The following is a 13,762-nucleotide window of genomic DNA, read 5'->3' on the forward strand; positions in this document are numbered from 1 at the left end:
TAGGATGGGAGCCAAGCAAGAGCAAGCCTCAGAACAAGCCAGTGAATTAAACAACAGCTTAAAGTCTACTACATTTAAAACCACTAAGCTATTAGCAGGGGTGTGACAAAACACACACTTAAACCTGTCAAGTCAGTTTACTAAACAAAGTTATTTCTTTCGGCTTTAACTGTAGAATAACGTTATAACGTCGCATTAAGGCTGAGGTTAATCTTTTTGTAGGCTTGACAGGAAAAAGCAAATCCAAAATATACAGAAAAAGAAACCGTTCCCTCCTCCCTGCCTCAAATCCCAGTTGTTGAGGTCCATATCGCCAACACCTGGTAGAGCATGAGGGAACGTTCCTAAGCTGAATGTAGACCTCACAGAAACTGATGATAGCAGATCCAATGCAAACAAGAAGCCGCACAAGATACATGAATAAATGCTAAATGAATATCCAGCAGATCCAAAATGTAATAGATGGAGTATGTGTTACATGACAGAAAGATATAATGATTGGATGGGATTTTCACCTGGAGCTCCCTCACACATGACATTTTGCCATGGGCAGGCTCTGAGTGAGGAGATGAGGAAGCGTTTTTGGTTACCCTCCAAATGCCACTTCTTCTCTAAATCACCTCTACACTTAATCCTTTGGAAATATGAACTATTTTGCACATCTTTGGAAAGGCATTAACACAACATGGTCAAAAATACTCCCCCTGCTGCCCCTCTTGTTTTAGTATTCTACACATGCTAGAAACTAAAAAAAAAAAAACTAAACAATTCTATAAAGCATTTGAAACTTCATAATGGTGAAGTATCCTCTGCAATAGGGAATGCTGTATTACTCACGCCAGTGCTGTGTATGTCTAAATCAATACTTGGAATTAGTTTGCAAAGACCGTCCGTGGTGAGAAATGACTATACTGCACACAAAGCAATATTCTTAGAGAGCTACCATTTTGGCGCAAACCATCCTAACAAGGGCAAAAGAGTTGAACTGAAGGAATATATTGGGGAAAACTCAGCAACCGCAGAGTTGCTAAGGTAACAGAGGGGTTGCATATCTCCCCCCGTGCCCCAGCATTGGCCCGATCCCTCTCTGTGTGAGCTGGGTACTTAATTTCACTGACCCCCTGGGTCTGGGCTGAACAGCCTCCATTGATTAGGACAAATGGAAGGGAGACCAGCCAGCCAAGCCCCTCCTTTATCAGGGTTAAGGATGTAGTCATAGAGGAGGAGAAGACGCAGAGCAGGCAGATGAATAGCTCAGGGATCCCTTGTTTTAGAAGAAGCAATGACATATTTAAAGGCTAATTAGTCGATCTATTCACTCAGTATAAATTTTGTGGGGCCACCACCTCACTCTGCACCCGTGATTGGTCTATTTAATGTATTCCACTTCTAAAAAGCAGCCATTAAAGCCTTCAAATGAATCTCCTCCCAACAATGCCAGCCTTTTCAGGCGCAGGTGTAATGGTTCAAGGAACAGGTTTTGGGTGTGTGCATTCGTGTGTGTGCAAATTTGTAATTTCACTCCTTCAGGTTGCATCTCTGAAACCTAGTTTCAGGTGGAATACTCCTGCCGGGGCTTAACTGTTCCGCGGCATGCCACGGCTTGAATGAGTTTATTATCCATTTGACAAGCGAGCTTGATTCGGGTCACGTGACACAACTGCCTGAGCGGCACACTTTCACCTAGCTTCATTCGGCAAGTCGTCGCAAAAGTCGCGATGCAACTAATGAGATTGCTATGTAAATGTTTTTTTTTTCACGCAACGGTTGAGTTTGCTCTCGTGAGAAAATATTAAAATGTGTCCTCTCGCTTAATGGATGTTGATAGAACATGACACCACAAAACGGAGAGATGGGTTGCCTTTCCCTCCTCATTTCATACTTCAGTAATGTGATTCTTAAGTGTGTGTGTGTGTGTGTGTACATGCTTCCAAGCATGTACGTGTTTCTTGGATACATGCATGTGTGGAAAATAGGCATGTTACAGCTGTTGTTTTTTTTGTTCTCTCGTAGATTAGATGGATAATAGGATTCGCTCAGACTTACTGCTGCCTCATTAAATGCTTGTGGTCAGAAGAATTGATCTAATCTTTAATAAACACACTCCAGGGAGAGATGACTGGAGATATGAAATCCAGCCTGTGAACGCGATACTCGCAGTCCATTTCAGGGTACTGTTTATTTTCTTGTGCTTTGTTTGAAGAGTGTGTGTGTGTGTGTGTGTGTGTGTGTGTGCGCGTGTTTGTATGTGTGCATTGGAAGGTTACACAGGGACAGTGACAGGATTCAGCACCAGCTGCTCCTTGCAAAGCCCCCCTCGCCCCCTTTCCTGTGACACCCCCCTTGTCCCTACTGACTGGACAACACGCAGCCCCTTTATGCCACCTGTCCATCAGCTAGACTGCACCTTAGGGAGCCTCTGTCACTGAGCTCGGAGCTGCCGCTTGCTGCCTTTGTTTGGATTCTGGTAAACTCCCCCCTCCTTCCCCTTCTCTCCTCTCTTTCTCTCTCACTCTGTCTTGCTCTCTTTTGCTCTCTGTGTTGTCCTTTACAAACACAGACACATAGAAAGACACACACATACAGACTAGTGATTGCCTCTGTCAGCTATTTCCTACATCTGCCTCCAGGCACAAAGGACCCAACCCCCCCCTCCCACTGCCACTAGCAACACCCCTCTCCCTGCTTGCCTCTCACCTGTGGCCAGGATGCCAGCTACTGGGGCTGTTGTGTCGTTCAACCAGATAGGGAAGATTGAAATCAGCACGTAGCTGATGATATTTTATGAATTCCGGCAAGCTCCAAAACAGTGAGGCAACTTTAACGGGGTGTTTATTTCACGGACTGGGCAGCGTAATTCATCCCGTATTGGTTCTTTATCTCTGCCAAGACAATTATGTGAATTCTAGACCAACCCACTGTATGTCTCCAGCAGGGCACTGACGTTATTTATCCTCCATTCGTCCCGCTTCTCTACCCTTTTTCACCCCTTATCCGCCACCTCCACTCACCCTGCCTCCTCCACCTTGTCCCACTGTCATCAGCAGTCTGAGACTGTGATCAGGGCTGTAAGGTCCGGGTGCAGCCTGCGGAACGGAGTGGGGAAGCTGCCTTACATGGCAATGGCTCCTGTTGCCCTAGCAACTAGCTGTCCTTGAGAAAAGGGCACATTTGGGGGTTTGGGAGGCTGAGGCACTGACAACCCCTGTCAAAACTCATAAAGAGTTCAGACACATCGATCTGTGCGTCTAAAATAGCGCATACTGTAAAGACAGTCCTCCGCAGAAGCAACTTAAAAACAAATTTATGAATCACAGGCTTGGGGAGCTGTGGTATAGAGTCTGAGTGGTATGGAATGTATGAGTGACTGTCCACAGGGGGGAAATAAGACGGTTCTTCAAGGGAAGAACTCACTGCAACCTCTGTACAATCTTGTCATAGGTGGGTGGGTGTTTCCAGGGATGCTGTGCTATTCAGTGCATCCTGTGGAGCAGCAGGTGATCTGTTCCCATGAGGGTGAGGGTGGGCGGAGGCTGCCCACATTCTTTTGTTTGCCTCAACAATGACAGCTTAACACTCTGACACCTGATCGCTCTCCTCATTTCTTACCTGTTTTAAATTCGAAACAGTGTCCGCCTATTCAGGCACTGCTGTACATGAAAAGACAGGTGTGTTTTTCAAACCCCTTCCCACCATGAGGAGCACCGTAGACCAACAAGCACAATAACTGACACTTGGTGTCTCATGACAGTGAAAGTTCAGTGTCCCTGGTTTCATGTTGCATGCAATGCTAAGTAAGGCCAGACTGCCTTTTTTTTTTTTTTTTAGTGGAGAATGACTTTATGCAACAGCATGAAAGGTAGAGGACACCACCGGTGGTGGGTGGTGAGAGGTTAAACAGAAGCTAAGGCTGTTTTTGTGCAAACAGAGGTAAGACTTTAAACCACAACGATGCAATGTGCTATGGTTTAACCAAGCCATCCTAAATTAGGGTCGCAAATTAATTAATTCACAATGGTTTTACAAAATTATTGAGCTGAATTAATTTGAATTAGGCCATTTTGTAACCACTTAACACCACAGATACATCTGCTAATTCCCGCCCTAATGCAAGCGGCCACAGAATTTGACTGAATTAATTACCCCTTCTGAGCGCAGAGGCTCATTTGGTGGCCAATTTACAGAGGACCGTGCCATAATTTTATATTATATACCATTATCTGCATTAGGTGACATTTTTCTCACCACTGTTAATGATCTGTCATTACAAATAATGGAATACAATGTGGAACACAATGGATCCTGAAGGTTGACAGGCCATCTTAAATGGAGATTAATGCCGACAAACGGACCTGCCTCCTGCCACACCCCAGCCATCTGCAGGCCAGTGTACCGAAGGGGTCCACCAGCAACCTGATTGGACCCCTCCATCCTCTGGAGAGCAAGCTGTCAAGTGATCTGCCTGCATGAAATGACCCTTTCCGCTTTATTCCCCACAACCACCCACCCTCACCCATATTCCTGCACTGTGCGTATATGTGTTGGCTCAGATGCCTGTAATTTCACCATTCCACATTTGTGCCTCTTTTTTCCCTTGTGCTGAGAAAAAGTGGGAAGAGAAGGGGGGGGGAGCGCAGTGAAAATTCCAGACGTTATTACTGTGCTGCATGCATGGCTCCAGTGGTACTCCCCTTTCATCTCTGTTTCCTCCTCTATTGACAGATGGTAGTTATCAGACAGTATGGAAATACTGTGGTTAAGATAGTTTTCACTGATTTTTTTTTCCTTTGGTATTTATGACCTGATGATCATCATGAGAGCGTTGTGGTCTTGAACAGAGGGCCACTCTGCCAGCGTTGTTTGAATTAAGAAACTAACGTTTGCCACATGGGAATGACGCACTATCTCCAGACAGCCTGAGTGTAGGTGAAGAGAAGTGGTGTGGTGCACTGCGTGTACGTGGTCATGTACCGTAACAGACCACAGTGTTGATATACAACTGAAATGATGAAGCGATCAGTAAATCTGAAGCACATTCATTGATTTCTTCATCAAGCAAAACTGCAAAATGTTCACCACTTCCAGCCTCGCAAGTGTAAAGTTTTGCTGGTTTTCCATTTTAGATAGTGGTAAATTATATCAAATGTTAAAACGACAAGTTTGAGCTTTGTAATAGGCATTTTTCTCTATGATTTTATAGACTAAAGATTAATAGACAGATTGAAACGCAATTTTCAGATGAATTGATAATGGAAAGAGCTGTTTGTTGCAGCCCTAGTTGCATACATGTTTGGGTGTGTGCGTGCAACGCAAGTGGCAAATATGTGTCCGCACAGATTTCACAGTGTATCTATGCCATGGTGCTTGCTGGTGTTATTTATGGCCAAAGTTAAGGAGATAATGAGAAATAAGGTCAGTTAGTGGGAAATTAATTTACACCAGTTGTTACATGACTAATATTTCCCTTACAGAGTATTTTTAGCTGCCACTGACATTCTGAACAGCGCTCCACACTTCTCTTTGTCCTTGTAAATACCAAGCCTTGTGATGGTGAGCCTTGTATATGCGCCACATGTATGAGGTTAAGCCCCCGCTGAAATCGTCCTCTGGGCACTGGCCAGATGGGGTTTATTAGCAGCTTTCTTCTTTACGGTCTCTGCTTATTTATGTGTTGATGTATATGTATCGGAAGAAGATCGAATTAAATGAGCCCAGGGTGTGTGTGTGTGTGTGTGTGTGTGCATCTGTATGATGTGTGTGTGTGTGTGTGGTGCAATGTCCTGTGTGTTTTTGGGTTTCCTGGGAGCGTTTGCGCTTCGAGTCTGAGCTCTCCAGAAGAGCCAGCGCCCTCAGAGCTCATTTCCCAGGTGTCCCACATTTCCAGCTAATCTGCTGCTCACTTTGGCTCCTAATCTCTCTCTGAGGAGCCTGCTAGTGGGGGGGATTGAGCATGTGAGCTCAGTGACAACTGCAGAGGAGATGCAGCTTAGAGCAAAATGCTGAGGGATAGAATAAAAAGCCACTACCCAATCACCCCCCTGTCCTCCCATACCCCATGACACACAAGTCAAATGATGTGCGCCAACACACATTCACACAATGACGCACAAATTTGCATGACTGCCTGTATAAACAATGTCTGGATATGTAAATATGTGTTCAAAGTGAAAAAGTTGTCTGCTGAGTGAGTTTCTCAGTTGCTCAGAGTTGATTGAGGCATTTTTCTGAGGCTTGAAGGGTTGGATTTACTGCTAAAGTTAAGAGAGTTTAAAGTGGCACCTATAACTTAAATGAACTGGTTGTAATGTTCTTTTCTTTCATTGGGTAAGCCCAATCTTTTTTTCCAGTTATTTTTAGTGATTTGGTTGCTGCTCCAGTTGCTCAAAGTTGAACTTGTCTCAGTTATAGATGTTGAACATCAGACAGGATTTTCTTTGAAAATAACCCATTTAAATGACCCAGCGCTCTCCTTGAGTTTGAGAGTAGCCTGATTTACACCTTGTAGGTCATCGGTGGTCACCCTAACTCACTGGCACTGTCGGCTTACAGTGTGAGGAGCCACGCAGAGTCCCAGACCTGTTAATTGCACCAGACATGGAAACCTAGAGGGAGAAATGAATATCTCATTTGTGTGCCAGTGTGTGTGTGGGGTGAAGCGAATGCCAGTTGTCTAATAGCTTTCACACAAGCCTGATTGAATTAGACGGCAAGGAGGACTGCGTCCCTAATTGAATTGCGGAGATCCTGTGTTGCAAACAGTGCTAGCTAGTGTTCCCCATGGAAGTGCTGAGGCACGGGGGGGACAGGCTAGCTTGTCCTCACTCCCAGGAACACACACACACACACACACAACTCATGGCTGCTCTCCTCTGGTTAATCTGTGGCCATGACTGTCGTTTCACAAGGTTACGCTCTACTTAGACGTGACCAGTTCAAAGGCCGATGGTCTGTAGTTGTGATTGCAGGATGTAAGAGGTAATGACAAAGCTACTGCAAAAGCTAACAGGTTGTCTTAATCTAATTTCTCCTCGGAGGAACAGCGGTCTGTCTTGTAAAAGAAACTTATTTCTTTACGATAGCCTCTGATCTGTCCCTGCAGTGATTCGTATAAATAGATTTTACAGGCATCACCAAAGCAAATAGGGCCCCAAACTTTTACATTGCAAACTGTAGCGGCCTCTTTGGTCACAATGGAATACTGGGAAATACCCAGCGTCCACGCACACACACACAATCCCTCTGACGCTGGCCATTTTCATCGCTTTCAGCACTTTTTCCTGCTGTGCTCACAAAACCTAGCACCTCTGATTTTTTTTTTTTTTTTTTTTTTTTTTCACCCCTCCAGCCTTTTCTCTTTCACACCCTGAATACCACACACACACACACTCTCTCTCTCACACGCACACACACACACACACACACACACACACACACACACACACACTCTCTCTCTCACACGCACACACTCACTCTCACACACACACACACACGCGCACACCTTGCCTGTCTTTGTCTCTCTTGTCTCTACTTTAATGGTGTGTTCATTAAATAAAGCAGTTTTGGGGGAGGGTGGATTCGATTCCTGAAAAGGGGGAACATGGAAGAGTGGGCTGGAGGGGTGTGCTGTTGTTGCTCTGATGCCCCAGACTGCTGGACAAAGAGTCTCTCTGTCGGGTGGTGGAGAGGAGAGATGGTGGGTGAAAGAGATTGGATGGATGTCGGGGCTGTTGTTTTTTTTTTTTTTTTTTTGCTTTTCCTCAATAGGTGTGGCGTTAGGCTGGATTACCTGGCATCAGCCTGCTGACTATCTGGTTGTGAGCTCTGCCCAGGCATCCATGATAGAAATGTCAAATGCCCAGTCTTTGTTTGGCCACGCTCTATGTGCTATGTGTGTGTGTGTGTGTGTGTGTGTGTACTTGTGACTGCTGATTTGGTTAGAGGAGCCAGACTCACAGGGAGTGCTTCCAGTTTAGCTGGTCATGTCTGCATCGCGGCTGAAAACAACGCTCCCTGCCTTTCTCCATCTTTTTTTTTTTTATCTGCTTGTGTGTTTCTTCACGCTCTTTGTGTGTTCCCTCCTCTGCCTCACACACGTAAATAGTCGCACACAGACGCACATGCCTTGTACGATTCAGATGGTTTTTTAGCTGCAGGACTCGTCTTCAATGTGCCATAAATCTCTCCGGCTGTAATATTCAGGAAACCTTTGAAACAACCAGCAAATTACCTGCTGTAAAAACTGACTAGCACCCTGGCACAGTGACTTACTTCTCGCAGCTCTTGCAGCACTATTTTTATTCAGTAAAAACCCCCAATTAAAGCCTTTATGTCAGTATATGTTATTAAAAGTCATAAACATAGACGGACGCAAGCAGCTGGAGGTTTGGAATATGAGTCGGGGAAGTATTATTCAGATTGAGCCTCAGCGTTAGACTAAAGTAATGTAATAGTTGCTTTTTAAACAATCAAACAACACAGGAAAGAAAACTAACTCGCCCCTAGCGACATAAGTTTTCATTTGTTTTTAAAACATAAGATTTAAGAGTGAATATTCCTTAAGCGTCTCTGGAAGCAATTTGAGGTGATCTGGACCTTTTGACACGGCTACCGCTAAATTGAATCTGAAGTGTTTATAAATTCTCTTAAAGCTTTTCTGTGCGGCCTTTGTTCTTGACTTATTGCCACATTTTCATTATTTGTCCCAGTTCCAGAATACACATGCACAATCCCCAGAGATCCGATAGCGAAATGTGGCATGCTGGCTTGATGATATTAATGATATTAATAGCAGTGTGAGGTGCTTTTTTTTTAAGTATAGGAAGCAAGGACAACAGAGGAGCTGTTGTCAATGAATATTCTTGCAGTCATTATCCCATCTTGCCAGGAGGACATCTGAAGTTTAGAGGAAACATCCTAAAAAAAACAGCCTTTAGCTCTCACATGTAGAGCAACAGTGCCAGTATGGTGATCAAACAGCTCAACAGCAGCAATCTGGGCAGGCAGGGAGGTAGGGAATTAAAACTCTGATCTGTTTTTTAATCACTGCTCTCCACGTCTATGCCTCTCTACATCTGACACTACACAAATTTGCAACTCTTAAAATCTGTCATCTGGGTATAAAGTGGAAATTCCCTAAATATTTCCCCCAAAATAATGACCGTGGCAGGGCAGAGAGGCATGCCAAGACACATAATTCTGAGGCCTCTTGAACTGGATAGGATGGTTTGAACAAATACTTTTTCATGGGTTGTTTTAACTTGCTGAGATAATAGGATGAGAGAGCTTTCGTCACAGAGGGTAATGCAGCGATTCCAAAAGAACTTTACTGGTAAATACTGGAAGATCAGCTCTGTTTACTTTTGTGTAATGGATTCTGTACTTGGCCCTATCTGAATTTTCTTGATACTGTGAGCCCAACTTATCTGGTAACAAAGCACTGAGCTAAGTATTTAAGGAAAGATGCTAAGAAGACGGCGGAGATTACACGAACATATGTCCGTTTTGGTTTAAAGTGAAGATGAACAACTTTTTCTGTTTGTTAAAAGACATTCATGGGCTTTTATAGCTGCATTTTATTCAGCTTTTTCAAACTTGACATGGACACAAATATATGAACTAACAGTAGATGAACAACGAGCAACGATATGATAATGGGCATTAGTGGGATTTTACCATTTCTGCTATTTACGGGATAAAAACAGAATTTAAAGATATAGGTAAGGTAGTCTGACAGTGATCCTGTGACCATTTGAATCAAACAGACAGGCTTTTTTTTTATTCTATATCATCGAACAGATTTACAGTAGACAAAATTATGTCTTTGGATGTTTGCTGCTTGATGGGGAAAAAAAAAACTTGTGTGCCATCCAACAACTATCCTCAGAAGTTTTAAATACAACCACCGTGGCAGCAAGGCATCATGGGGCTTTATAAGTGCTAATCAATTGTATTCTTTCAGTTTCCTCCCCATGCAGATTTTAAAGTCATTGTTGTGATTGTTTTGCACAGTCTGCATTCTGTTGCAGCACATACATTCACCGTGGGCACAGTAATATACTGAATTCCTTGGCTGAGAAACTCCCAAACACAGCCATTCCCCACCTCTCCCCTCTCGTCTCTTTGTTCCCATCTTTGCACTTCTCTCTCCTCCCCCCCCCCTGCACTACCTCTTTATGCTGTTTTTTCCTTTGGTGTTGCTCCTCGGAGCGCCGCACTCCCAGAGACCTCACTGTGCCGCAGAGGTTCGATCCCAATTCCCCACATTGCTGTTGCCCGGGCCTCATTCAGAGACCCTGTTGGCTGGCAGTGTGAATGTCCAGGCCTCATGTTTCGCTCTGTACCCAGAACCTTTTCCCCATCAATCATGGAAGAAGAAAAACATGTCAAAGCCAATACTTGCTGAGGAGATCTTTAAGATAACATCAGTTTTATTTTGGAATAAGTCTGCCACTGATATTTGCTATATTATAACAAAGGCAGCTGAAGTCAAAGATGCTCGACATAATGTGTATTTAATTAAAACGGCATCTTTTAAACCAAGTGTTAGTCAAGCTCTCTTTACCCGCTCTCAAGCGAGATGGTTTGGTCAATAGTATTGAACCAGTTTCTCTTTCTTTGAACAGGTGACACAGCTAGAGTAATAAAATTTACAGTACTGCAGCATATCGATAAGATGAACAGAGCACTGACATCGTTAGCACCATCTCTGTCCACAGTTGTAGTCACAGGTATTAAAAGCTTATTGAAAGTACATTTTACAACACCTTTACAGCACATCTTAAACACCTGTCTGTTGCTTTTTGTTTTAAAAAAGTGTCTCCGTTGGTCGCGATTTTTGAATAATGGCCAGAAGGCGATGGCGCTGACTAATGTACTTTGAGTTACTAGGGGGGAAAAAAGAGCATTAATCCCTTGCCTGAAGGGTCTGTGAGTACAGCGATGTGTCTGTCTAATATAAACATTGGGATTGGACCCGGACTAATACTGCTCTGTGATTTGAACTTTAAATGGGAATTGCAGCTGCAGATGTTTCCATATTCCAGATGCTGCAGTTGAGCTGTAATTGCTGGTATAGCCTCATAATGAAATAGTGACTGTATTTTTCTCACTTTATGTTTTTAGAATAATATAGAAAATGGGGATAACTGTTCCTATATTGAGTGAGACAAATTGTTTTACCGAGCATAAGAAATTAGAGCGGCTTTGATAGTGCATTGAAAATATTTCTATGAACCTGCCATGCTTAACTCATAAATTAAAAAAAAAACATTATGAAAAGAGCCATACATCAGTGGAAAAACTGCTTTATTTTGCTTGCTTTCACCAGACTCAGTAAATTCTTGCACCTTTTCCACTGTTCCTAAAGAAAAACAACAGCACTGACAGACCTGGGGGGGGTTTAACTTCAGATATGCACTGTGTCCCATATGTGAATTTTTCATGTTACTGTACTCGAACATCTCTGTCTCAACACCTCTGTATTTTCTCCTTTATCGGTGGGGCAGGTGGGAGCTGGATTACCTGAAGCAAAACAGTGGCTTGTTTTTTTCCTAAGATAGAAAATAGCTCCTGACATGGTGCAGGTGCAAATACTGGAAAAAGGTTATTTTTTTTAGCAGAGAAGGTTTAGTTGGAAAGTGACTCAGGAGAGGATAAGGGGATTTCACAGACAGCTAAGTCAGTTTCTTTATCACTGCGATGGTGCATGCTTGTGGCAACGCACAAACAGATTCACCCCACATACAGCCCGTGACTCACCCAAATGCATGCAGAAACACAAATACAGAATTCAATGGTAACTGCGGTGTGTGAGCTCACCTTCATCTCTATCATGAATGCAACTTTCCTCCCAGGTTTCCGCTGAGAGGCCTTTAAAAGGGCTCTTAACAGAAAGCAGGGCACTTCAGAGAATTCTCAGGCAACTAGAGCACGGTGAATTATTCACAGCAAACTTACAACATGTTGCCATATCGGCACAGAATTGACTCACATGCGAGGCTTCGCTGGGGTGTATTTATATGTTGGTTGCGCTAATGTATATTTATAAGTTGGACTCGTGATCTGTGTGTTTTGGGTTGTTTTGAGTGTTGGTCACTTGATGGCGACTGTTGTAATGCAAGATGTGACCAGACAGCTTAAATGTGCCTCAAAGTAAAGCCTCGAAATACAGCAGAAATATGAAATAGTGGAAAGACTCTCAAACTTTACATTTGTTTCTCTTTTTTCCGGTAAATACTGAATCTGTATATACAGGCTACTACATTTAACCTTCTGACTATTAACATCTTTTAACATATGTTTAGTGATGAACATGATTAGACATAAATTACAGATGCATCAGTTAAGTGACAGAAAGTTAACCAGAACATCTCTCTGTCTTATTACTATTTTCTTTTTAATGAATTCAATATCTTTGAGTCTAAAAATAGTTGACACTCCAGTACCTGTACATTGCCTTTGTTTCTAATCGTCCTGTTAATGTCTGAATGAAATGAAAGTTTTTGATACGAAGAAATGAATTTGCATTATTTATCTGTGCTTTTTGAAAACGTAGTGGTTGTCACTTTCTATTCAAAATTCTTATTCGTATCCTCCGTTGTCTTTCAGCCTGTCCGTCTGGCTTTTTCAAGCCGACACAAGGAGATGAACCCTGTATGCAGTGTCCCATCAACAGCCGTACCACCAGTGAAGGCGCCATCAACTGCGTTTGCCGTAACGGATACTATCGCACCGACTCGGACCCTCTCCAGATGCCGTGCACAAGTATGTATAGTCCCGAAGTTGTTGTCTTTGAACTTTAACATGCACTCCGCACAAACACTCATAGCACACATACATTAATACGCACTCGCAACGTCTTTTCATTTCAAATATGAGCTCTCTGACACATACGCGTTTCACACCCGCAAGCAGAAGAGCCCTGGGATCAAAGGACAGTGGTAGTCTGTGTAACTCCTAACAGAGAAACCCTGTCAGAGCTGTCCCTCACACGAACACGACGCTGACATGCCCATAGTGTGGCTGTCCACAGATCTGACCCAACACACAAGGCTCGGCTGCCCCTCCTCAACATCACACAGCCCGTACTCCAAGCCAGACCAGAGGTTACTGGGCCAGGGCGCGCAGCTTTGTGAAGGGGCAGGCACGGAGAATGAGCCCAGGCGAGACTCTCTCTTGTCATGCCAATGAAGCTGTTTGAATTTGAATTTGAATTTGAGGCTGACATCGAGGTTGAGAGAGAGAGAGAGAGACAGAAGGATAGACCAAAGCAAAAGTGAGTCAGGGAGGGGTAAAGCGTGAGGGAAAGATGGGACTGAAGGAGAGGGAATTTGAGGGAGACGGAGGGAGGTTGTGTGCATGTGAGAATCGGTGCATAGAGTGTGGTCTCGCTAAAACAAAACGGGTGAGTGAGAAAAAAAAAAGCCCTTTCAACGTTTTGGTAGTGTTTTTTCCTCACGCTCCCTCTCTGCCTGTTGAAAGGGAGAGAGGAGGGAAAAGATTTGATGGTCTCCAACAAAGGAGATTTGCATAAGCCTGGCTCTGGGAGTCGAGCAGCTGTTGTGAATGAGAAAGCAGCAGCGTCACGTCACCCGTATTAAGCGCAGCAGGGCCCGGCCTGATTAAAGCAAGGGAATGGGCCCATCAGAGCTGCCCGCCAGCTAATGGGGGGGATATTAGCCCTCCTCTCCAGGAAGGAGATGCCAAGGAGGAGTTATGTTTCCATGTATGAGAGACACCAAGAAGGGCACTCCAATGGGCTTCC

General features: G+C 43.9%; 1 protein-coding gene across 1 annotated transcript in view; it reads left to right on the plus strand.

Moving 5' to 3' along the window:
* Window positions 1-13,762, plus strand: part of ephb2b (eph receptor B2b) — a 114,591-nt gene that overhangs the window by 68,861 nt on the left and 31,968 nt on the right. Inside the window, exon 4 of the mRNA XM_070849149.1 lies at window positions 12,607-12,762. Coding sequence (XP_070705250.1) covers window positions 12,607-12,762 — 156 coding nt within the window. The remainder of the gene's footprint in view (window positions 1-12,606; window positions 12,763-13,762) is intronic.

Source organism: Pempheris klunzingeri, chromosome 2 (genome assembly GCF_042242105.1).
Source record: "Pempheris klunzingeri isolate RE-2024b chromosome 2, fPemKlu1.hap1, whole genome shotgun sequence".
NCBI lineage: Eukaryota > Metazoa > Chordata > Actinopteri > Acropomatiformes > Pempheridae > Pempheris > Pempheris klunzingeri.